General features: G+C 32.4%; 2 protein-coding genes and 1 long non-coding RNA gene across 3 annotated transcripts; all 3 read right to left on the reverse strand.

Moving 5' to 3' along the window:
* Positions 1-532: 532 nt before the first annotated feature.
* Positions 533-11,505, reverse strand: LOC127720228 (patched domain-containing protein 3-like). Its single transcript, XM_052226713.1, has 4 exons — positions 11,353-11,505; positions 3,927-4,918; positions 3,046-3,249; positions 533-2,132 (listed from the first exon to the last, which is right to left on the reverse strand). Exons 2-4 carry the CDS (start codon positions 4,915-4,917, stop codon positions 655-657), a joined length of 2,673 nt encoding a protein of 890 aa, XP_052082673.1. The 5' UTR covers position 4,918; positions 11,353-11,505; the 3' UTR covers positions 533-654.
* Positions 11,506-14,318: 2,813 nt separating this feature from the next.
* Positions 14,319-15,981, reverse strand: LOC127720988 (uncharacterized). The gene is made up of 2 exons (XM_052227706.1): positions 15,913-15,981; positions 14,319-14,849 (listed from the first exon to the last, which is right to left on the reverse strand). The coding sequence occupies exon 2, from the start codon at positions 14,825-14,827 to the stop codon at positions 14,438-14,440; it is 390 nt and encodes a 129-aa protein (XP_052083666.1). The 5' UTR covers positions 14,828-14,849; positions 15,913-15,981; the 3' UTR covers positions 14,319-14,437.
* A 3,338-nt stretch (positions 15,982-19,319) lies between these two features.
* LOC127720989 (uncharacterized) lies at positions 19,320-22,068 on the reverse strand. Its single transcript, XR_007991019.1, has 2 exons — positions 22,008-22,068; positions 19,320-19,734 (listed from the first exon to the last, which is right to left on the reverse strand). It is a non-coding gene; the product is annotated as an uncharacterized LOC127720989 (long non-coding RNA).
* Between the last annotated feature and the right edge of the window lie 3,366 nt (positions 22,069-25,434).

The following is a 25,434-nucleotide window of genomic DNA, read 5'->3' on the forward strand; positions in this document are numbered from 1 at the left end:
AAAGCTAAATCCTTTTGTCTTATTTTAATATCAGACTTTGAGATAGATAAAAGCAATAAAAGCGGTATCATTTGGCGTTAATTTATTTTTGTGAGACATTGAGATGAAGAGAGGCAAAAAAACGCCCAAATTTTGTGCTTAGAAACTTTCATGGTAGCATATTAAATTAGTGTTGTGAATTGATAAACCATATGCTTTCTTTGCAACTGCATATATTTGTTAGGACATATGTGTATGATCGTAATTATTTACAAAATGATTTAAAAAACAAAGACTGAGAAAAAAAGCACAAATTGAGCAGGATCTTTCGAAGTACCTGAGATCACCCTTTGTTTTGGTGGGGTTCGTGTTGCTCAGTCTTTAGGCTTTCATGTACATAAGCGTTTTATAAACTGTTGTTTGTCTTTCATAGTTTTAGTTTTTTGCCAGGATTTTGTCTGTCTCTCTTTGACTGGTGAGCTTTAATTTTCCCTTCGGTATCTTCCGTTTTTTATCCAGTACAGAGCAAAGAGTGTTATAAAATGAAAGAATATTTAATAGTAGTGATAGTTTAATACATATAACGCAAGCATAACAAGAAAGTTTTTACAAGAAAAAATCAGTATTATAGATAGCTTAGTAAAATCATAACAAGGTACCGAGAATTTGAATGTGTCAGTGTACCTTCTCTTCGGAAACAAGCTTTAGCCGTTTGAAATTATTATCTAGAGCATTCACACCACCGGATGTAATAGACCACGTGGCTGCAGATCGAGACGGAAATAATGGTGTCCGAGATGAAGTTCTTTGATTTGACTTCATTTCCATATTGTCATGTATTGGTCCAGTTACCGATAATATGACTGGCAGAACAAAAATCGTATGGAAAACACTCAAAAGGATAACAAACAAGACAATTTTGAAAAACGATGTGAATATTTCGGACCGTGAAAACAGTAGGATGACAATACTTATCACTGTAGAAATTGCTGAATTAATAATCGTACCGCTAGTTTGTATGATAGCATCATTAACTTTACCCTGCCTGTCAAATCTTTGAGAATGTATAAAAGACTTGCAGAAATAGGCAACGAAGTTAAAGGAAAATCCTGTACATATTATGACGTAAACTATTGTGAATAAATTTAGATTTAGATTCCAGATTGACATTAGACTGAAGACTCCCACTATGATTGAAGCAACAGTCAAAACCAGAAACACAATCAATATTGGATCGAGTATCAATATAAATGAAACTAATGTGCATGCTGCGAAAGTGAAGCCGATTTGCAAGATTGCTTTGGAAAGAACCGATTCATTTTGTTCAAAATATACAAATTGAGTGCTAAACGGTAGGACATTAAGAGATGAATTTCTTGCTATTATGCGCGATTCTTCCAACAGCAGCTTTTGGTCTCTAGGACTTTTTATATCATTCGTCATCACATAGAATCTTGAAAATAAAACATGTGTTTTGTTGCTGTCGAAAACAATATCATTTTTGAACATCGGATTGTTTTTAACAAATAAATGTAGTTTCTCAATAAATTCGATCTCAGTAATATTTTCGTTTAAGTACGAGTCGTTAAATTCTTTAAGCCAATTGATTTCAAACTTCTTGTCAAAAAAAGTATTTTTTTTGGCAGATTGAAGCATGTCGTCTACTTTTAAGTGTACATCAGAACGGCTATAATCAAGGTGACCTTGTATATTAAACGACACTATTGTTGTCATTCCAAAGTTCTCCTTTTCAATGTTGTTAAATTGATAAGAAATCGAGTCTTGACGAAGCACATCGGTAAATTGAGACCCTACTCCAAGATTCGTTGTACTCCAGATAGAAAATGTAATATACCCCAAGTAAAGGAAGAGAATAATAACCTTAACTGGTATGTTAAGTAAACATTTGGGTAATGTTCTAGCTGGAAGCATTTCGACATAACTTTGGAGATCATCTGACTTTTCAGGTTCGTGGCCACTACAGCAGACTATTGTCAATTTGTTTCTATAATGAGCCGTTTTCATCTGCTCAGCAGTATAGACAGTCTGACAGGTAATGCAATGCATGGAACCGGCCACTCGTCTCTCGTGTAAAACTGCACAGGCTAGGACAAAAGTCATTTGGTTGAAGAAGCATAGGAAAACTGCCGAGCCTGAAAATAAAGTAAACGTACATGTTCGGTTTTTAAATTTAAATTAAACAACAGACATGATTTATTGAGCTACACAGGTAAAGACATATCATTTTTAATGTAAGCTGATTTTCGTTAGAAATATTGTTGAAATCTTTTCAGAAATGGTTATACGATCTGAAAAAACAAACTTTTTGTTAAAACTCGCAAGGCTGTTCAACAAACAATTGAAAAAGAAGAAACAAAGGAAGAAAAAAAACAAAAAAACGAATAACAACTGGCACGTATAAAGACTTATTTTTTACCCAATCAAAACTTACTATTCTTAATTGATTTTTTCTCTTTTCTATATTTACGATTCTACAAGTTGATATAGAAATAATCGTTGATTGCTGTTCTTGTTCTGATTTTGCATAAATTGGGGTCTTGGAATTAAAAAAGAGGCCAAAGATATATACGGGTCAACAAAAATTATAAGTAAAAAAACAGACAATACGTTGTTCAAAAGAAAAACAACGAGAAAAGATACAACATTCGACAATACAATACAGAGAAAACTGAGCAAAACGAACTCCACCAAAAAACCGGGGTTAGTCTCGGGTGTTCTGAAAAGGTAATCAAATCATTCGCAGCTAGTGGTACCCGTAAAGAAGCGGTCAATCGAAACAAGCCGCCAAAGCTTTATATAAATAAACCCCGTTTGAAAATTCTGTTATGTTATATGCGAAGGCGAAGAATACAAATATCAGAATTGTTTTATTTTCATTATTTATATTAGGAATACATGCATAATAAAACTGTATGATACTAATTCTTCTGTTGTATAGAATACGTAGATCGGCGTTCCTCTTTGATATACTTTTTATCTGAATGGGTGATATCAAAATAGAGAATAGAGAATATGCACATGAAAAATAAAAACTTATTATATTACCTGTAAAAAAACAAAAATTTCGAATGACTGTGAGATCTGTCATCAAAGCACCTATCAGCAAAGCCGTAATATCTGTCAGAGAAGAAATAGTAATGGAGACCCCGGTATCTCTCATTGCACTGCCGATTCTCTCCTCTACTGCTCCCTTTACAGGAGCTCGGTTAAGACCAGAGAGGAGAACAAACAGGTTGTATAGTCCTATTCCTATAATGCAAAAATGTACATAAGATACGATAAGATAAGAGCCTGTAATTCAGTGGTTGTCATTGGTTGCTGTCTATCTTATTTGTTTTAAGTGATGGTTTCTTTTTTTACGTGGTTTACATTTTATCATTTCTTGCTATTCGGTATGGGTTTTGGTCATTGTTGAAGGTAGAACGGTGTTCAATAGTTGTTTACAACAACTTAATTTTGTCTCTAGTGGAAGTCTGTCTCATTGGCAGTCATACCACATTTTCTTATTTTTATATTACATGTTTTCACTACAAGAACAATTTAACAGTAATATAAAATAAACGTTACCAAAAAGTAGTACCTGTTGAAAAGTCCAATGTTGTACACGGTAATATTGAAAAAAAAATCAGTATTTAAATAAATTGTATCATAATAAATATAATTACATTTTACCTATTCTTAGAGTTTTCGTTTATTTTTTAGCACCCCCTTTTGGTAGTATAACCCCAAAATAATTCCTAACAACAAGCCTGTCGCAATCAGTCTGCGAAAGTTCATTAAAATGACTAAGAAAAGTACCTGAATAAATTCATTGCCAGTAAATAAATATAAAAACAAACGAAAAGGCTAAATTGTATAAAACATTACATAATACATCATTTTTTTAAACGAAATCCGTTTTAGAACCTTTAGCTGATTATTCTTACCAAGGATTATAAAAGGCATGATACTGCCAATGTTAACATATTCCACTCCTATAACAGCACAGAAACCAGATGCACCAAGTATGGATATGACAGTTGAAAGAACACCAGCGATTCCAAGGAGACCTCGTTGAGTTAAACAATTCCCGCTGACAGTAGCTAAAAATGAATACATTGCCATCGCAAGGAATACCACGACAAAGAATTGTGGATCCCAAACTGTATTTCTACCAATATCAGTTGCCATGGTTTCGGAGTTAGATACTATAAATTTAATTGTATTGTTCTTTAACTGTAACAGATCATGAACAAATTGTTTCGACCACTGAACTGATAAATCCTTGTTTACTGACGTGTCCTGCTTCAAATAGTATGTCATTCGAAGCGATCCTGCTGATTTAAGTACTCCATTTCGAACTGTAACTTTTCCAAATTGTTGATAACTCATATGAATAATCCCTTTCTGATCTTTGAAGTATGGATACGTTATGTTATTCGCTTCAAAATGATCCCAGAAATAGTCCTCAAGATACCATGACCCTAGAATGAAACATTTGCCATTGTTTTTGACACAAAAATCTTCAATAGTATGAATTTTCATATCTGACGACTTGACTTGAATGTTCATGGCTGTTTTATGGAATTTCGAAATTTCATTTTTGAAACTTTTTGCAATAATATTGTCATCCACGCTGAACACCACACTTCCGTATATTTCATCACCATTTAGCTGATGGCAAAACATATCATCAAAATCGCTATTAGTTAGGAAGGATTTTACTTTCTGTGCATCCATATTTGCCTCACTATGACGTGGAAGATAAGATGTGTCATAATCATCAAATACCTGCATCCATTTGATATTTATTCCCAATAGGGCATTTAGAAAAACCGATAAAATAATCGTAGGTATTGGATTTCTACTAATGACCTTTCCATAGATGCTATACAGGTTTCCGATTCGTCTTCCAGCTCGTAGATAACAACAGTTCATTCTTGATAAAAATATAAAAATATCGTAAGTTAATATTATGTACTAATGTGAGTTGGAACGTATAGAATTGGCTTAGATTTAAAATTTTCTAATGAAACAAAAATCTTAAATGTACATTTCTAAAACATCAGTTGGCTGATTAATGGCGGTTTGCACACATTATAAATGATGTGTCGCGTGCACATCTATCTAAAATCGTCATTATTGTAAATAAAGGTAACAGTAGTTTACCGATATTCAAATCTCGTATAAGTCAGACCAAAATCTAATAAGATAGAACAAAAAAGTATCGTTTAAAACAATATTAAAGAAAACAATATTGTTAAAACTAATTTCTGTTTGGTTTAATATTTCCCAGTCTGGCAGCGATGTGAATCAGATGCGAATACCAAAATTTCCAAGGTTTAATACTAAAATGTAAAATTCAGATATGAATACTTTGTTGGCCTTGCCCTGTTTTCTGCTCTTTGGTCGGATTGTTGTCTCTTTGACACATTCCCCGTTTTCATTTTCAGTTCCAGATAGGGTAGGAAGAGACAAATAGTACTTAGTAAAAACCTCTCTATTTCTACAAAAACGTTCGTTTATTGTCTTTCGAAGGTTGTTGATTACAGATTAATTCTGAAAGCAAAAGTTGCAGCTATCTCTTTGAAGGTAATATACAGGCCATCATAGTTTTTTCAATTGTCATTGGACGTCTCTTTCCCAAATGACCACGGGTATGATCAGTTGTAATAACTTCATTTCTTTGTTTGGTATATTCGTCGTAATTGAATAACACGACGAAAGCGACTAGTGGAGCAGCACTATTTAACCTTCATCTCAAGTCTTTCTGTTAACTTGGTTTGACTTCTTAATGAATTATTAGATTTAAACATTGGTAAAAAATGCAAAAACAAAAATATCGAACTCCAAGATAAATTTAAAAGGAGAAGTCCATAAAGCGTGACAAAAGATAAACGTTAGACTACATCAACCAATGGAACGACTGGAAAACAACTGTCATATTCCTAACATGGTAAATTACTGTTGCCTCTAATTGATGTATTTGATTGTCCGTATGTATCTTTTATTTATTTTGCTGAAAATGCATTAAATTCACCCATTTTTCGCCAATGTGTGTTATTTGTTATTTCATGTAGGACGTACTTTAGAACGATTTATGAAATTTGTTTTAAATTGATAGGACTGTATACCTAATGTTTGATGTTCCACAAAAGCAGATTAAATTCAAAATATCTTATAGTTGTTGCCAATGTATCAGGACGCACTTTAAAAAGACGGCATACCTTACGTATGATGCTTTAGATAGAAAAAATGATTCAATCTGAAGAAACCATGAACTAGTAAACGAATGTTGGTCTTAAACGGTCGATTTGATCTTAACATTACCTGAAAAGTCTGAGCAATAAATTATTCAGTCTGTTCAGTCTTTCGGTCAATTTTCAGACTTATCTGCTGCGGTAAATTCAAAACTGTTCACTGACAGGCAATTCGCTTGCAGTCAATTTAGTACTGTTCAGTATCTTTCCACACAATTCAGATGTTAATGTGTACAAGTAAATAACAACTACTGAACAGTCTGAACATAGACTGAATCGATCTTAATTGACTGCAAGTCGATTGTCTGAAGTGTATTGGATTTACCGCAGTGGATAAGTCTCAAAATTGGCTAAAAAAGGTAAAAAAACAAAAATACCGAACTCCAAGGAAAATTCAAAACGGGAAAGTTCCTTTTCAACTGGCAAAATCAAAAGCTAAAACACGTCAAACGAATGAAAAACAACTTTCATAATCATGACTTAGTACAGGCATTTCCTTATGTAGAAAATGATGGACTAAACGTGGTGTTATAGCTAGATGAAAGACTGAAAATGACTTTATAATTCATTGTTAAGTCTTTGTAGGCTATTAAAATCAAAATGACCGTTTCAGATCGAAAATGGGTTTACTGGTGATAATGTTCAAACATTTTGCCGTCACCTATATACATGGTTCCTCTTTAAATTAATTGCAACCTATGTCAGTTGGTACGAACTAGAAAATCTATTCTATTTGATATATTCATTGTTTAGAGGTGAGGTGTTTATGTTCCCAAACTGGGTGATATTTATGAGAAACTTTGGGAAGTCCGTGACAAAAACATACATCATATAGAAATAACAAAAGGTTGACATGTACTTTGTTATCATAACACATCAAAAACCATGTCCCTATTGTCATGATAGTTAAAAACTTATTTTCTTTAGAATTAGATTGGTCATATTAAGCTGAGTTTTCGTAGAAGATAAGATAAACAAATAAAATAAATAACCATTTATATTCGAGCAATTCCAAAAACGTAACATTAAGAAAAACCCGTACATTACTTGACAAGAAATTCTTGGATCGTTATTTCATTGAAACACTTCGCTTTAGGTCGTAAAATATTTCCATACCTTATCATGAACAAAAGTTAATATAGGGATATGTCAACTAGACACATTTTAACAACAACAACACAATTTAGAGAAGACATCTATAGATTAACATACGTTAAACAATTACTTTTCCAAAAAAGTATAGGAAGAGGCCTATTTATACTGTATTTAGTTATTAAAAAAAGTTAAACAATATCACATTTGCTAAAAGGTTGTGGATTTGACATTTTGGAAACTATACTGACAATTTCAACTTGCACTTCAAGTATTCGATCATATTATTTTATGTAACCATAATATTACGAAACAATTTACGATATTTAAAAATTTGAAAATGGTGAATTATAGTAATGAATTGCTAGTTGCTTAAAACTTGACGTAAGGGATCCAAAGCCTTTTACATCGAGTTATGCAAAAAGTGAAAATAAGAAATAGAATAAAATAAGAAGAGCGCTAGTTATAAAATGTGTTTTTAAAGAAATGCATTACATATACGCTTTAATTTATGAGGTATAATTTTTTCAAATTTATTATGTCAAATGAAGAACAAATATTACGGTCATAAGAAATACGCAATGCGTTGCAGTAGTTTATAAGTAATAAATTATTCGTTGCATATTTAAACATTTGTGCTTAAAACTTGATGCAGTGATCCGTAGCCATTTATCTCGATTATAAAAAAAAACAAACAAAAAAACCAAATGGTACGTTCTAGTTATTAAATGTGTTCCTATAAGAGAATGCATTATCCACTTTATACCAATATAACTTCTATTTGTGATGAATATCTTAAAACAAATTATTATGTCAAATTTAAGAGAAATAACACAAAAAAAAGAAAAAAAACAGAATGTTAAACTATAGTACTAAATAAACTCATCATAGATACCAGGCTTAAACTTTTGTTCGTCAGACATCAGACGCGGTTTCGTCTTTAAAAGACACCAGTGACGATTGAATAAAACAGTTGAAAAAGCCAATAAAATTTGAAGTTGTAGAGCATTAAAGACCCAAAAAATTAGTCGTTACGCGATTAGACCTTTATGCTTAAATTTTGGTGCAAGAAACAAAACCCATACACCTCGATTATAAGAAGAATATATATTTTTGAATAGCAGAGTGTTAATAACTAATGGTTTTCTTATAAGATAAAACATAACATATGCTCTTACAAAAACAAAATCGATCTGTCTCAAATCTAATAAGTCAAATGAAGGACTACATGTAGTATCATATGGACTTAAGTTTAGAATATTCGTTTATATAAGTGAATGTGCGATACCTTTATCTTATGAAAGATATTACTAATAAAAGTAAAATAAGATTTAAATTACTCCCCACGTTGCATCCTATTTTTAATATTGGACAGTGTTATGTGCAATGAATTTTAAATTTATATTTTATATAAGTGAGTTGTCGGTACACTTGTATAATCTATACGTTCACATGTTTTCAATGTTACCTTAATCTTACGAAACACTCTGCGGTCCCCAAAAACATATGATAGGATGTCAAACTAAAATACTAAATAACTCGTAGCACGTTTCATCCTTTGTGCTTAAAAAAACGTGGTTCAAGAAATCCATTAACCCGATTATGAAAGTTATACAATTATCAATTTACATTATGGAAATTGTGTCACGTCGGAAAATTAAAAATTGTATAACTATCATCATAACCATGACAAAACGGAAATAAAAATACCATTTACATAATTGATAGGTCTTTTTTACCTTGAAGTCAGCATTTAAATAATAACTCATCATGAAGTCGCTTTCAGATGCTATATTATACGAGAGTCTTGATTCGGGGGAGGAGCTTTGTGTTTGCATTATATGATTTGTTTGTCCATTATTTTCTTTTTTTGTATATCATAGCACCTTTTGTTTTTTTACTTTTATATTCTGTTTGCTCATTTTCTCTATATTCTATTCTCTGTCCATTAATCTCTATTAATTTCTACTACACTTCGAGAAAATGACACTTTTTAATATCAAAGCACACAGAACATCATTATATACGTACATTGTGCAGATCTCTTGGTACATACTAAAAAGATGTTTGTCATATCAAAGAAATATTCAATTTACAGAGACAGTTGCACAGATCCATAAGAAAATCTCGACTGGTGAAGTACCGGGTCCTTTAATGTATATTTCCCTAAATACGTATTCTGATATAAAATGAAAATAACACTTTATATAAATTTTGTACGTATGAAGCATTTCTGGGTTGACATTCACCGCTCAAAATCCTGAATTTGAAGGCGAATTATATGTTGTTCTTGAATACGAGTGGAGCAAAATAACCAAAAGGGACCTTACAGTTATAGCCAAACCCATCTAAGGTCATCTTTGGTTGAGGGAGTCTGAACCTTTGTTTCTTATGGTTTTAAATACCCCTATCACATTAGAACCACGATCCCGCTACGACTTCAATTATGAAAAAAAGTCGTAGTAAGAGTGGACGTGCAAAGGTCTTCATGATCGTGGAGGTCCACGACCAACTTTGAACATGCTCAAAACATTCGTAGTGCAGTCGTGGCCACAAAAAGTCGTAGTAGAATTATCGGAAGGTCGTAGTAAGGACGTAGTAAGATCGGGATGGGCGTAGAAGCATTGGAAATGTAGAATCGTATTGAAAACGTGGTGCAATCGGGAGGCCAATGGAATAGACTATCCCGATTTCACTACGTCTTTATTACGATTCTACTATGATATTGATACGATCATACTACGATGAGGAAGACATAAATACGCTGCTACTACACGCTTGTCGTCTTTATTACGACCTTATTACGATATTACTTCGTCATAGCCACGATAATTGCATGACCTCATTCTGTTGATACCTCTACTTTTAGCAATACTACCTCTAAGTGATTTTGATACCTTTGGTTGCATGTTTTCTCAAGGAAACTGGTGTGTACAATGGGAAAGTCAAGATATTTATAGAGACGAAGAGAACAATGTAGTGGAAACGTGGTGGAGTCGTGGTTCGATCGTAGTAGACTCGTTTTGAGATCGTAATGCGATCGGGAAGCTCTCGGTAGAACCATACAGGGATCATGTCAGTCATGGTAAGGTCTTATTAGTCGTAAAAAAGAGCGTAACAAGATCGTAACTAGAACGTGTTACTATCGTAGCATCTTATCAGGATCATAGCAAGGTCATGGTATGAACGTGAAAACTATGAAACATAGAATATTGAAGCCGTCCATCGTAAAAAGAGCGTGACAAGATCGTAACTAGAACGTGTTACTATCGTAGCATCTTATCAGGATCATAGCAAGGTCATGGTATGAACGTGAAAACTATGAAACATAGAATATTGAAGCCGTCCATACGACGATCTCACCGCGATCTTATTTTTTTATAGATCGTAGTGGAATCTTCATGGCCTTGGTCTAGTGTGACGGGTGCTTTAAATCTTTTCAATGAAGGTATGTCATAAATCATGTCAGTTACGCTAAACTAACTATTGAGCTGATGATAGCCTCCGCCACAAGCTATCTTACAGCAGCGATTTCGACCCAGTACTATGAAATAAACATTTAAGAAATTTGGTGCGTCCAAAGCGTTTCTGCAATGATATTCACCAGGAACACTCAAATAAAGGAATGCATCAATGTTTGTTATAATTTGTATTTCTCGCAAGAAGCTTTCTTTCAACAGATTGAGACAATGTCAACACGACAAGCATCTCTTTCTGTTCATGCATCATGTGTCATGAACTATAAAAGCTTTTTTCCGGTCAAACGTATGCAATTTGAAATATTTAAATAAATTTGTGTTTATAAAAAAAATTTAAAAAAACATTATCAAAGATACCAGGGAACGGGTGTTTATAATGCTAACATTTCAGTAAAATGTTTTTAATTAATCAATGATAATTGAAAAATGGTAATAGACAAATGTATGAGTACAAATTAGTTTGTAATTAATTAATTCACATTATATGAACAAAGAATTATAAAAAATATATAAATATAAAATAATAAAATAGCAGTACTTACGTTTCTTTCTTCTTTGAGTTTTTCAAACTATTTCTTATCGAGGACTAGACGATTTTAAGTTTTTCTTCGTATATAAATAGATCGAAGGGGAAAATTAGAAGACACCTAATGTAAAACGTCGTCGACTTTTGTTGACTGAACTTTAAATTTTGTGATCAGGTATTTAATAGATTGAAAGGTGTTTGAAAAGATTTAAATTTTTACCGCAGGTATCTGAATCTTTTTTAAAACTTGTTATACACCACTTCTGACTTTGACCAAAGTTGACCTTGAGTTTTTGGCATTCTTGTTTAGGTCCCTTTTGATCATATATAAGTCCTTCGGTATTCAAATTCTTAAACCTTATGGGCTTTCAATCTTTGGGGTTTGAGCGTGTTTGAAAAAAGTAACTACAGAAAAGCGCTTTGAACGTTCACAATTTTTAAAGTCTTATTTCAATTTAGATAATTAAGTATTTACAAACACTATAGTTGTGAATTCAGTGTTAATTATAGTAAAAAAGGCGAGAGAAAAATATAACTATTTTGTGAACTTTCGTGCATTTGTCATATATCTCATTTGCTGGTTTATGCAAAAAATACACGTAACTACGAAGGATTTCACTGCGCAAAACAAGTGATCTGCTGTAACCTTTATCAGGTACCGTCAAAACCAAAAGTTTGGAAATCAAAACAATAATCACGTTTAAGTTTCAACCGAAACAATCCTGCACATGATGGTTGATTGATTGATTGATGAATCGTTGGTGTTTAACACCAACCTAGGCACTCTTGGCTATATCGTGGCTGCCATTTATATTTGGTCGAGGAAGCTGCGGTGCCCGGAGAGAACCACCGACCTTCGGCAAGAAAACTGACAATCCTAGTCAATTAAGATCGGATTCGAATGAACCTGCTACGTGCAGGGTTAGAAATCACAGCATCAGTGTTGACATACTATTGATACGGTAGTATACTTAGAGCACTTGGCCACCGATGCCTCGCACACAATAGGCAAAACCGTATAAGATTATCTCTGCATGAAAGAGTTATAACCTTAGTTTTGAAACAATAACATTAGGAAAATCCTAAACCATATACGAACTTTTGAATGCTGATTTAACCAAAAAAAATTATTACCGATCCCGGGATCATACCAACAGCAAAGCCCTCGCTGCTATGCATGTTCGTATCCTCATGGAGTATCATTCCACCAGCAACCGTACCAACCTAATGGTGTTAATCAAATCAGCATTTAATAGGCCAGACGCTCGACTTTACAACTCGTCACTGTCGCTCGCATTTAAGTTTGGTATTGATGTCCGTGCGTACGGCAATTGTCATTTTTGCAAAAGTGCAAAACTTATATTTAAACAAACAAAATCTGACTGTTAATGACGTCTTTAAACTAAATCCTTTGGATGTTGGATATATAATGTCTATTCATAGTCTAAGATACATGATTTTTTATAAGTTATTATTGACCTTGAACTAGCTGCCAGTTACAGCGAGTACTCTCAGATCTGTTCTTTGTGTCTTTTTTGTTGTGAGAGATATATAAATTACCTGTCATGTCCGGTCTGTGTTTTTGTTTGATGTTTTTCTGTCTTGTATCGATCTGATGAGTTAAGCCCTTTTCAACTGATTTTTTTACAGTTTGTTCTCATGTTGTACTGATACACCACTGTCCCAGGTTAGGGGGATTGTTGGCGTTTTCAAACATGTTTAACCCTGCACCATTCTATATGTGCCTGTCCCAAGTTCGGAGCCTTTAACTGAGTGGATGTCGTTTATTTTTGTTTTTTTGTTTTTTGTTTTTTAGCTGTTTCTCATATTTGGATTTTGTTTATTGTTTTTATAGTTTGTTCTTGTGTTGTGTGGTCACACCACTGTCCCAGGTTAGGAGAGGGTTTGCCCTTTAAAATATGTTTAACCTCGTCGCATGTGCCTGTCCAAAGTCAGGAGCATGTAGTCCAGTGGTTGTCGTTTGTTCATTTCTGTCATATTTGTTTTCCGTAAATTGTTTTGTTATAAATTAGGCCGTTAGTTGTCTCAATTGAATTGTTTCATATTTGTCTTGTCGCGGCCATTTATAGCCGACTCTACGGTACGGATTTTTCTAATTGTTGAAGGCCGTAATGTGCCTATTATCGCTTACATCCACTTTAAACTTGTGGATAGTTGTCTCATTGGCAATCATACCACATCTCCTTATTTTTATACAAAAAATTGCTATAACACCATTTTCTTCATTTAAACTCATGTCTGATTAAGGGTGTGAAGAAATGAAAACAATACTTTATAGATTTCATACGTCCGAAGTGCTTTGCTTGATTTGCCTTCACCAGGAACAATAAAAGCCGAAGATTTGAAAGCCAAGGATGTTTACGAACCGAAACAGCTGCAGAGCTATATGACCAAAATGGACACTGGTCCTCAAAATAATAGCCAAATCCATCTAAGATCATTTTTGCCTGAGGAAGTTGAAACCTTAGTTTCTTAATTTGTGTAATTTGTGTAACGAACGGTAATGAACTCGTCAAAAGTGATAATAAAATAAAAAGCATGGACCAATTCAACTCCGTTTATCCCAGCTCAAATCCATACGAAAAGCTATGTCATCAAAGAGGGACGAAAGATACCAGAGGGACAGTCAAACTCATAGATCAAAAACAAACTGACAACGCCATGGCCAAAAATAAAAAGACAAACAGACAAATAATAGTACAGATGACACAACATAGAAAACTAAAGACTAAGCAACACGAACTGCCTTTGTATGAAATCTGCTCATGTTTTAGATGTCATTATAGAATTTCGTAAGAATCCCTTTTTCGGAGTGTCAGACTTCTAGTCATTTCTTTAAAGAACTGTTTTGGATTTGACAATAAAAACAATGTAACAAAATAAGTAAATTCTAGATCTGAAGTGAAAAATGAAGGTTAACTTATGTGTTACCGATGTAACTTCAATCATTGAAAATGACAATAAAATAAAACATAATTTATTTGAAATAGACCATACAAAATGTGAAGCAAATATTCAAAAACTAACAAAATAAGAACTATTTGAGCTAATTTTATACTGATAGGTAACGATTCCGTCATTCAAGGACCATATCCACCACCAGGTCCGAATCCACCACTACCAGGTCCTTGGTTTTGTCCCTGTCCGCCGTTACCGCCATTTCCTTGATCTTTCATCATGTTTCCTACCATGCCTTTAAACTGACCTGGAACAAATTTCATCCATCCTGGTTCCTGACCATTTTCGCCACGCATTCCTTTTGGAATCATTTTCATAAAAGAACTCATTCCACCGCCGCCACCGCTACCACCTCCCATCATACCACCCATACCACCCATTCCACCAGCACCACCAGCACCGCCGCCTCCACCGGGCATCATTTTCATAAAACTTCCACCACCACCAAAAAATGCTGCAGACTGGTTGACTACCAAGAGAAGGCCAAGGGCCATCAGTATATGTGTATTCATCTTCAGTTCTGCTGATGGAGGTCTGAAATAGAAAATGATTATCACTATACAATGCAATTATATATATGCGTATTCATTGTGCAGTTCTGTTGCCAAAAGTAGCTCTGAAATAAATACGTATAATGCAAAACGTTAAGAAGGTTTAAATTTTATTATTACACTTCATATTAAACTAACAAATTTCTCAGCGGGTTACCTTTTTTTTTATTGTCATCCACCGGCTGAGAAGAACAAATTCATTTAACAGGCAATTATTTAATCCCAAATCAATATTTAACAAACAATGATAAAAATTTAAAAACAGTGTTAAATTATTTCAAGTTTAGACTAACATTATAAACTATTTTAAGGACAACAATAAGAAGACATTCAGTATAAAAAAATAAATAACACACACACCTGAGAGGGTGATAGCGCAGATTGTTACCCTTAAAAGACACTATAAACCCTAATCTTCTCGGGGTTACAACCTGCTATATCACACCCTCAGTTATGTGTTATTTATATAATGTTTTATATGCTACAAATATCAACAAAGTCTATAGAATTGAAAAAAAATATATGTAAATCGTATGTATAAATAATTTGATATAATATGTTTTGATAACTGATTTCTTTTTTGTAAGTTAGTATTCCTTTTTAGTTAGAATAGGTTGATTATCATGTACCAAGAATGGAATTGTATTATGCTTTTGAAATACTTGTATTTTTATCTTCTTCATTCAATTATTATTTTTTAACTTCACATCACGTAAGAAAATTAAACTTGTTCAACTTTTGCACTTTTAAAAAGCTTATTAAAATAAACAAATCTAGAAATTGAAAGCTTTATATGGCGCAAATAGTGATTACTTATTAATTTTGAAAAATGTAAAGACGTTAAAACATCCTGGTATACACACATAATAGTGAACTTTAAATTGTCTTTCTGACTTTTCACATGACTTATCTTGTGAAAAGGTATCAAGATAAATCTATACCTCAATAGTAGTTAAAAACAAAATGAACAATTTGTTGATTACTTCTATTCATAATGCAAAAATTAGAAATGAAATTTTCAACAAATTTCTACAAGGATTTCTTACCTGGGGTAATCTGGAGTTCTGAGGTCTGTTAAAACTTGTAGAAATATTTGTTTCCTATTTATACCAACGTCTCATTATATATTGCTACATTAATTATATCTTGTCGACAGATGGGCAGTATATATGTCGTTATCGCTAATGAAATATATGAAGGTTGAAAATTTATCACTATTTTTTTGTATATTATCCCGATTTTTTTTTTGTCTCACTTTGCGTTTTTAATTCAATGTCTTTGATTTTACGTATTATAATTTTTTTTAGAGATACTAATTTTTGTTTATTTACCAAAATAAAATATTGCAATATACGTAATATTTATTATACTTTTTAGTTATTGTATTAGAAAATAATTGAAATGAAATGGATAGCTGACTGAAGCCTATATACATCATCTAAAATACAAAGCAACAAGCAACATGACAAATACATCTTGGCGACGGTTTTGCAGTATATATATTGTTAGCACTAATGAAATATATGAAGGTCGAAATTGTATCTCCTAAACAAAGCAACAACCAACATGGCAAATATATAATGAAAATTATCTTAAGTTTAGACTGACAGATTCATATTCTTGAAATGCTATGGTATTCAATTTGTCATTGAATGTCTCTTTATCTGTTTGGCTCTAACAATTTCAAAGCATCTTTTCATCCATTCCCTAACTAGGGTGGTCTGTATGTATTAATAAATGTACATGTAAGAACAAACGATCATAAAAGTAGTCTACAATGATTCTCATGTTCGACAGCCTTCATCCCCTATTTACAATACTACTAAATTTAGATAAAGATTTTTAACTATATAATCTTATACATGTGTTTGTATTCCGATGGTATGATTAAAAATGTCTATTAATATTCAACAATCATTGATAAAGTTTACAAATAATAGTTAAATGAAAGTATTTAGTATCTATTAAATTAATAATGAAACAAAAGTCAATTTGCTTCAATAGTTATCAAAGTTTCCAGGATTATAATTTAATATTCCAGACACGCGCGCGCACAGTTATTAAGCCAAACAAGTTCAAAGTTGAAGAGCATTGAGGACCCAAAATTTCTAAAAGTTATGCCAAATACGGCTAAGGTAATCTATGCCTGGGATAAGAAAATCCTTAGTATTTCAAAATATTTCTATTTATTTATTTATTTATTTATTGATTGATTGATTAGTGTTTAACGCTACTTTCAGCACTATTGTGCTATTTCGTGGAGGTCAGTTTTTATTGTTTGAGGAAAACGGAGTGCCCGAACAGAATAAACGACCGTCGGTAGGAAAACTAAAATTCTAGTCAATTAAGATTTAAGTCGAGCGCACAACCTCAGCGATGACAGGCTTGAGATACAGTAGTATCGATTACTTAAATTGAGATACAGTAGTATCGATTACACTTGGCCACTGAGGCTCCTCAAAATATTTTTTAAGAAACAGTATTATTTTTTTTGGTCTAAATGAAGAGTTCCTTGACAGTAAAAAAGGTTGGAAGTTTTATGTTTGATATACTAAGACAGCTCTATGAAATCATACATTTTCTCGTATTTTATTCATACAAAGAGAAAATGAGTGAATATAAGAAAAGAAAGACACATTTACAGGAATAATATTTTTTTTATAAAAAAATAATTTTCTCTTTTGAAACTTTTGTTTAATTCCCTTAACTAAGTTATCTATGATATAAAAAAAAACATGCTGCGAAGATGTTTGCAACTCGTAGAATCTAAGTAACGGTCAATTTATAACTGTGTACATATCAGAACTCATTGTTGTCCGTTTTTCATTGAAATATCAGTAAATTTCCATGAATTCTGCATTTTACAATAACAATTTCACGAATGATATGAGTATAAAATTAATTTCAAATGTTTTTTTTTTAATTTATAACAACAAACGCAGTACTAGAATGGAAAGTTCATATTGAACGAAACAAATTGAAATTTTGATTAAATTAAATTTGAATTGCACCTCGTGGGAGTTTACGAAGGCTAACTAAAAGTTTGTTCTTTGCATTCCAGATTAAGAATTATCTGTGTTTAACTTAACGCCTTTTGTCAACCTCAATAAGGTTAATACTTTCTCATGTTAGATACCGATATAAACAATTTGACGGATCTTCTTAACCATGCTTTGGTCTCAAGGTTGGCTTGAGGCATGTTCCATGTGACACGAAACCTTGTTCAGATGTTTCAAATGACAATGAAATTCCAGTTAGGTGCGCCTCTCTTTCGAGTCTATAACAGTCCGGAGGCCTAACATTGGTTTACTTGTCACGTTAATAACAATAAAATATATGAATATGAATATTTTAAGTCAACTATTAATATCAAAAGTGTTTTATGAACTAAAAATCGTCACCAGTATAGTAACAATAACGAGAAACGCTAACTGAAATCGACACTCTCCGTCATCAGTTGATGTACACATAATTATGCTTCCGGACTAATACGTATGAACGAGTTGATCATTGTATAGACATGAGAAACACGACGGGTGCTACATGTAGAAATGGATCTGCCTACCCTTCCGGATCACCTGTGATCACCCCGTGTTTTGGTGGGGTTGGTGTTGATAAGTCTTTAGTTTTCTGTGTTGTGTTTTGTATACTGTTGTTTGTCTTTTGATCTTTTTCGTTTTTGCCATGGCGTTGTCAGTTTATTTTCGACTTATGAGTTTTTATGTCCCTTTGGTATCTTTCGTCTCTCTCTATCATTGATGCTATTTTTGACGTCCTATAAAACACGCTAATACGCATATTTTCAACAAAGAGACATATTTTCCATCAAGTCATTTATTTTACTGTGAAATGTAATAATGTAAAATTTTGTAATGTATAATTCTAAACATCAGATAATTTGCGTAGGAGTAATTATATAACATGTGATCTAGCTTTCGGCTACTGAGCAAGGATAATTGTCTCCAATTTAAAGAGAAAGGGCCGTCTTCTTTCCTTTTCCTGAGGATTGTTGATTATAATTTCTTTACTTGGTGTACTAAAACAAACCCTTCAATTGTGTATGTCTGTGTGTTACCAAGTAGATTAAATGACAAGAAATTCAACTCATAGTTCGGTTGTACATTTAAGCAAATATGCAAAGTTAATTGATTTTTGCGTTCAAATGCATTTGCGTCAGCGCGTGTGGGTTTCATAGCTGTGTAAACACACGTGATGTCTCTTCTCCAAACATGATTTATTAATCAGTTTTCCGTAGCTAATCATATTGTACAGAAGTTGAACAAAAACAATTATGTTTTCGTAAGGTGTTTACTTTGTACAAGTAATTTCATTGGGTTTCATGTAGGTCTGACATTTTATAAAGAAATTCCCGACTAGAACTTTACATTACTAAATCATACAATTAATTTCTATTCGGCTTTGAGCAAGACCTAAAAATAGTATACATCAAATATCAAGTGCCAAAAGTCTGCTTTTATTTAAAAATCATATTATACAGAGTAATGTTTATATTGAGTTCATACACCACATTTTTAATATTTCTTATTCTGATTGAGCCACTGATGCATAAAAGATCTGGCAATGTTACCAGTAGCATATCTCTGTACAATTCCTTGGTACTGTTTAGGGACGTATTTCATCCAAAATCGTGGATTACCATATCCTGACGACAAAATTCCTCCAAAACCACCTATTCCACCAATACCTGCTCCGCCGCCATATCCGCCATATCCACCGTGACCATATCCACTGCCAGCGTATCCAATGGGGCCATAACCAACGTGCGCTGCTATGTTATTGACTAATAATAGCACTGCTACGACCGCAAATGTACACTTGACGTTCATTTCACAACTGTGTTATGGATACTACAAAAGATTTATCAATGAATTGTAGTTATACTACATATTCAAGTTCCAATACGAATACATATTTATAAATAAAAAAAAACAATATTGTTACTCTTGTAACTAAAATTGGATATGGCAAGACAATTATTTTTTATTTTGCAATGAACCTAGCATTAGCTTTTTTTGAAACACACTTAAACACAGTATGATAACATGGTCGTTCAGCCTGACACTGCGTTTACAGCGTTTATTAAAATACAAATTTATTCACGTTGCTATTCAAAATATTGCAAAAAAATCAACCAAATATTGTATATTTCAATTCTACTATATGATATCGCTAATTTATTTATTGTTTGTCTTGCTTGCAAATGTATAATTATGTAATTGTTAATGTATAATTGTTATCCTCTTGTAACACCATACGTGTGTCTAAGTTGTAATACATTGTCTTGTCTTTACTTGTTTTGTCTTGTCTTGGCAAGCCGTTTTGCCAAAACTAGTACATTTACGTCTTTTTCGGAAGAAAAAAATTACACACGGAAAATAATCAATAAAACATGCTGAGATATAATAAAAATAACCAAACAAAAATAAACTTAAAAACAAACACTAAGAATTACAAGTTAATCTTTTAGATTTAAGAAAAAACACATTGAGATCTACAAAAAAGTGCATTGAACCCCTTATGATTTTTTTCCTATGAAAAGTAGAAGAGGGGAAATATTATTACCAGAAGAAGTTTCAAAAATCTTGTTTTGGAATGTAATTGCAAATGTATAGCTGGTTTTTTTTTTATTAAAGTACAAAAAAAATTGTTAGTACCAAGAAAGAAAAACACATTTTGAAAAATATCGTTTATCCTTATTCAAAACAATTTTCGAGTTAACTTTTAACACTGCAGATTTGAAAACAAAAAAAGGTTTAGTTTGTGCGACAGATAGAAAAAATATAACGACTTACAGTGGGGGTATGCATACAAAGAAATATTTCACGAAGACATCAACATAAATCATTATTATTTCTGCTTTGTATCGATCTGATGAGTTAAGATCTTTTCAATTGATTTTTTTTGTTTGTTCTTATGTTGTACTGTTACACCACTGTCCCAGGTTAAGGAGACGGTTGGTACCTTCAAACTAGTTTAACCAAGCCACATTCTGTATGTGCCTGTCCCAAGTCATGAGCCTGTAATTCAGTGGTTGTCGGTTGTGGCTGTATATTATCATATTTGTTTTTCATTTTTTATTTTGTACATAAATCAGGCCGTTATTATTTCTCGTTTGAATTGTTTTACATTTGTCATTTTGGGTCATTTTATAGCTGACTATGCGGTATCGGTTTTGCTCATTGTTTAATTCCGTACGGTGACCTATTGTTGTTAGTTTCTATGTCATTTGGTCTCTTGTGGAGAGTTGTCTCATTGACAATCATACCATATCTTCTTATTTCTATATATGCATGGATTGCAAATATCGTGGTAAGAAATTCATACGACGTCAATAATTCGGCATGTTCAATTATTTCAGATAACATATATTTTTGTTTTCTAATCAGAAAGAAATATGGAAAACGTGAATAGCAAGAATATTAAGATTAATCATGATTTGATATATATGTTGCGGTTTTTTAAAATCCGTCAGTATATAGGAGTTACCAGATACAAATATAAAGCTAGGGCCAATGTAAACTATTTTAACCTCACAAATAAATCATTTTCAAAACTCGTTAAAAAAGAAAAACTTTTAAGATATCAAAAGAACAAGGTATTGCGTAGCAAAATTTTAAATTAAAGCTTGAATGTGACATATATCTTTTTAAATAAACGAAGAAAGAAAATTCGTCCAGTGCCCTAATGGATAAGTCAAGAGTATTGTCCGAACATTTTCATTAACTGTCCGCAATGACAAGAAGTGTTGAAATGTCTACATACGGTTTATTGGGTGGAACCATTCCCTATAAATAAGAGGTTACACTATATCTTACATATAGCTATTCAACTCGTGCATACAAATGTTTCGGAATATGCATATGTAGTTTGAAATAGAGATTTTATCAAAATTATTAATACGAGTAATATTGTAGCATTTTACTTTTTTCAAAATCAAGTTAGAGCATATGCTGAGTTGCAAGGAGTAGTAACAGTTAAAAAATATAAAAAGAGGAAAGAGATAAATATAGAAAATCAATACTATGAAACTAGACATAGAAATTATTAAAAAGAAAAAGATAAACAGCTATCTGCATTTATTTTCTTATATGTTTGAACAATATATTTCAAATATTCTTACCTGTTCTGCCTGGTTTGAAATGAGGAGATGATAGCAATGGAACATTTATCATGCACTTATATAGAGATAACAAGGGAATATTTTAATAATTAACTTTGTGAACGTGAAGTGATAGAAAATCATGAAAAATTAAAAAAAAAAAGAATAAACAATCTATCAAATTGTGAAACATAGGTCTTTCTTAACCTTTTTTTTTTATTTCGACCTGATTTTTTTCAAATGATGCGACAATGTGATGAAAATTATGGCAATCATTATCAATCTTTTTTAAACTAAGAATTAGAGCAAGAATTAATCAGAATTCTTACATAAAATAGCAGTCCACGTGTTAAAAATGTGCTTTATTCTGTACGTGTTTGTCTTTAGCCTGAAATGCAGTGATTGTCGTTGGTACTGTAAATTATATTTGTTGTTCGTTTATTATTTTGTACATAAATCAGGATGTTTTGGTTGTCTTCTTTGTTTGAATTGATTTTTTTAGTTTTTTTTTTTCACGTTGGGGTCTTTTATAGCTTACTATTAGGCTTTTCCAGTGGTAATGATAATATTTACGCTACAATTTTTTTCTGCACCAGAAGCGCATTTAGACAATAAATGTTTCTTCAGTGATGCTCGGAGCCAAAATATTTCAAAATCCAAAACTTGTTAAAGAAATGAAGAAAAATATAAACCGAAAAGAAAAAAAGGTAAAACCATGCCGGGCAAGAAATCAGAGCTTTGCATGAGGGAGATATATTCATTAATTGCAAATGGCTTAACTCAATAGATCTGTATGAGACATAAAAAATTCAACTAACATAAAACCATTAGACAAAAAGCGACGATATTAGAAAACTCGTAGTTACCACTAGTAATTGAATTTTAGTCTGAAAGGTTCTGTTGGTATTGATATAATCTGAAAAGTCTGAACTTAAAAACGGTAAGACTTGCTTAGAGTTTTAGTAATTTTTCATACATTTTAACATTGTAATTTTAGTTCTGTTCAGACAGTTCGCTTGCAGTCTTTCTCGAATTGTTCAGTAGCTTTTCAGACAATAAAGTACGTACGTGATGAGTACAGGTAAATAACAACTACGTAATAGTCTGAAAATACACAGAACAGATTTTACTGACTACAAGTGTTATGTACGAATTTACCGCAGTGGATACGTCTACAAATTAACTGAAATACTGAACATGACTCATTAATTTATTGTTCACTCTTTTAAGACATTTTCAGATTAAAATTACAGTTCCAGTTTAAAATCGATATATTGGTGTAATGAAAGCTAGTTCAGAGCATATTAAAAGTGATAAATATATCATGTTCTCTCAGACTAACATATTATGTTATCAAGAAATTACCACCTGGTTTTCCATTTGTCGTAACAGATATTAACATAATGATAATGATTTATCTTTTCCATTCTTTTTTATTACTGTTTAACAAACTAATTTATATAAATATCAAGTCTTTAAATAGTCGGTTTCTTATAAAAAAACAATAATTATAAGACAAAGAGAATAATTGCTGTCAAACATGACGTTTGTTTTAGGGTTTTATTCGAGATAATTTCATTTTTATAGTTGATTAAATGTGTATATGACATGCCTTACACAAAACCGTTTGTACTATTAAGAACATTTGTACGGATTTGACCACATTGTGAACTTTTACATCTGATGTACTTTCCTTGATCCTGATAACTGAGACATTTAAGTGCATCTATAAGTTTAAGGAGCAGATTAGAACAAGTCACCGACCATTCATCTTTTGTGATGGTAGTGGGGGGGGGGGGTCATTTTGTTCGATTCAATATTTATATTAAAAAATATTGTTTTTAAAGTTCTTATCATTGAAAATTAGGCGGGAAATAAAGATCGCAATGAGTGACAAACAATATGTTTCTTGTTTCTGTATGCAAACTATGGCTGTAATACCTCAAGATTGTTTTGGACTTTTAGTTGTAATATTTTGAGGGCTTAGAAAATTGTGTAAGTTTGGTCATATGCATATGAGAGAGAGAAAGAGTTCATTGAAAATCTTTCTTCAATTAGGAAAACCTATACCGTTTAGTACAAGCATGACTCTACCAGGAGGCAACAATTTAATCTTAACAGGATTTAGCTTCTGTGAAATGAATATTTCTTGATAAAATAAATTTCTAGACCCAGTGGGAAAATATATCTCTTCCTTAAAGATAAATAGCTGCTCTTTAATCTTTAAACATGAGGTTTTGCGTTTTATAAATTAAGAAGGCTGCAAACTATGCACAAGTCATAAGGTTGACAACAATACTAATACGTTATTTCCAAAGAACATACATCTTATAGGCATATTTAACAAAAAATATTATACCTCGTTTTGTTAATGATTTTAACAAATGTATGTCGTTTTATTTTTCAAACCTTTAAGAGTGAAGGAATTAAGTTTTGGAGATACTACATTTGTTCTCCAGATTATTATTTTGAAAATGTCATATTGATTTATATTTGGAAATAAATCAGGGAATTTATGTGTTTTTCGTTTTTGCATTTCTAGTATGTCTGCTACTACATTAAGAAAGCAAAAGCAATTTTGAATCATTTCGTATTCAGAGTTTAAAGCATTCTGGATAATATTCTTTGACGTAATAAAAACGTTTCTAATGAGATATCAACGTCGACAACAATTATGTTTTGCTGATTCGCACGCGTCACTTAGGAGTGAGAGCAAAGACTGGTCGGCCCGGAATCAGAATAATGTGTCACATGGTTACACACCTTCCTGTGAATTGTCACATTGTGAACAAGCACGTTAAAAATTCGGTTAAGTGTGTATGTCTAGAACGAAACGGGGTTCAAATTCATATGCCATTAACACATTCTCGTCTTGAATATGTATTTTACTTGACACTTGACGTTAAACAGCCAATCATCATCATCATCACCATCGTAAACAAAGGATATCCAGTCTATGCAGTGGTGGATCCAATATTCTTATAAGGACAAACTGATTTCATAGTGTTTAAGCACTCTTAGTTAGATCATGACGGTCAGTTTTTATTGACCGAGGAGGAAGCCGCAGTATCCGGAGAGGACTACCAACCACCAGCAAGGAAACTGTTTATCCCATTTAATTTTAATTTCAGTCGAATGCACCTTAGTACTAGCTGGGTTCGTACTCACAACTTCAGTGTTGACTGGCCATGTTTCACTTAGATGAATTACTTAGGCTAGTCGGTCATCGACATACCCTTAAAAAGGGGGCCCACCGCAAAAAAAGGAAAGATTTGACACGAGTGTTCGTAGACCAATAACGTTATTTCTTTAATTTTGTTTCGTATCAACAACTGACCGGACAGCCTTAACCTATTCATTATAGAACCGTTTAAAAGAAATAATTACAAAATAAATGCTAGGATTTCTATAATATAACAAGTTGTGTAGTGTTGCCATACTTCAAAGA

Source organism: Mytilus californianus, unplaced genomic scaffold (genome assembly GCF_021869535.1).
Source record: "Mytilus californianus isolate M0D057914Y unplaced genomic scaffold, xbMytCali1.0.p SCAF_11, whole genome shotgun sequence".
Lineage (NCBI taxonomy): Eukaryota > Metazoa > Mollusca > Bivalvia > Mytilida > Mytilidae > Mytilus > Mytilus californianus.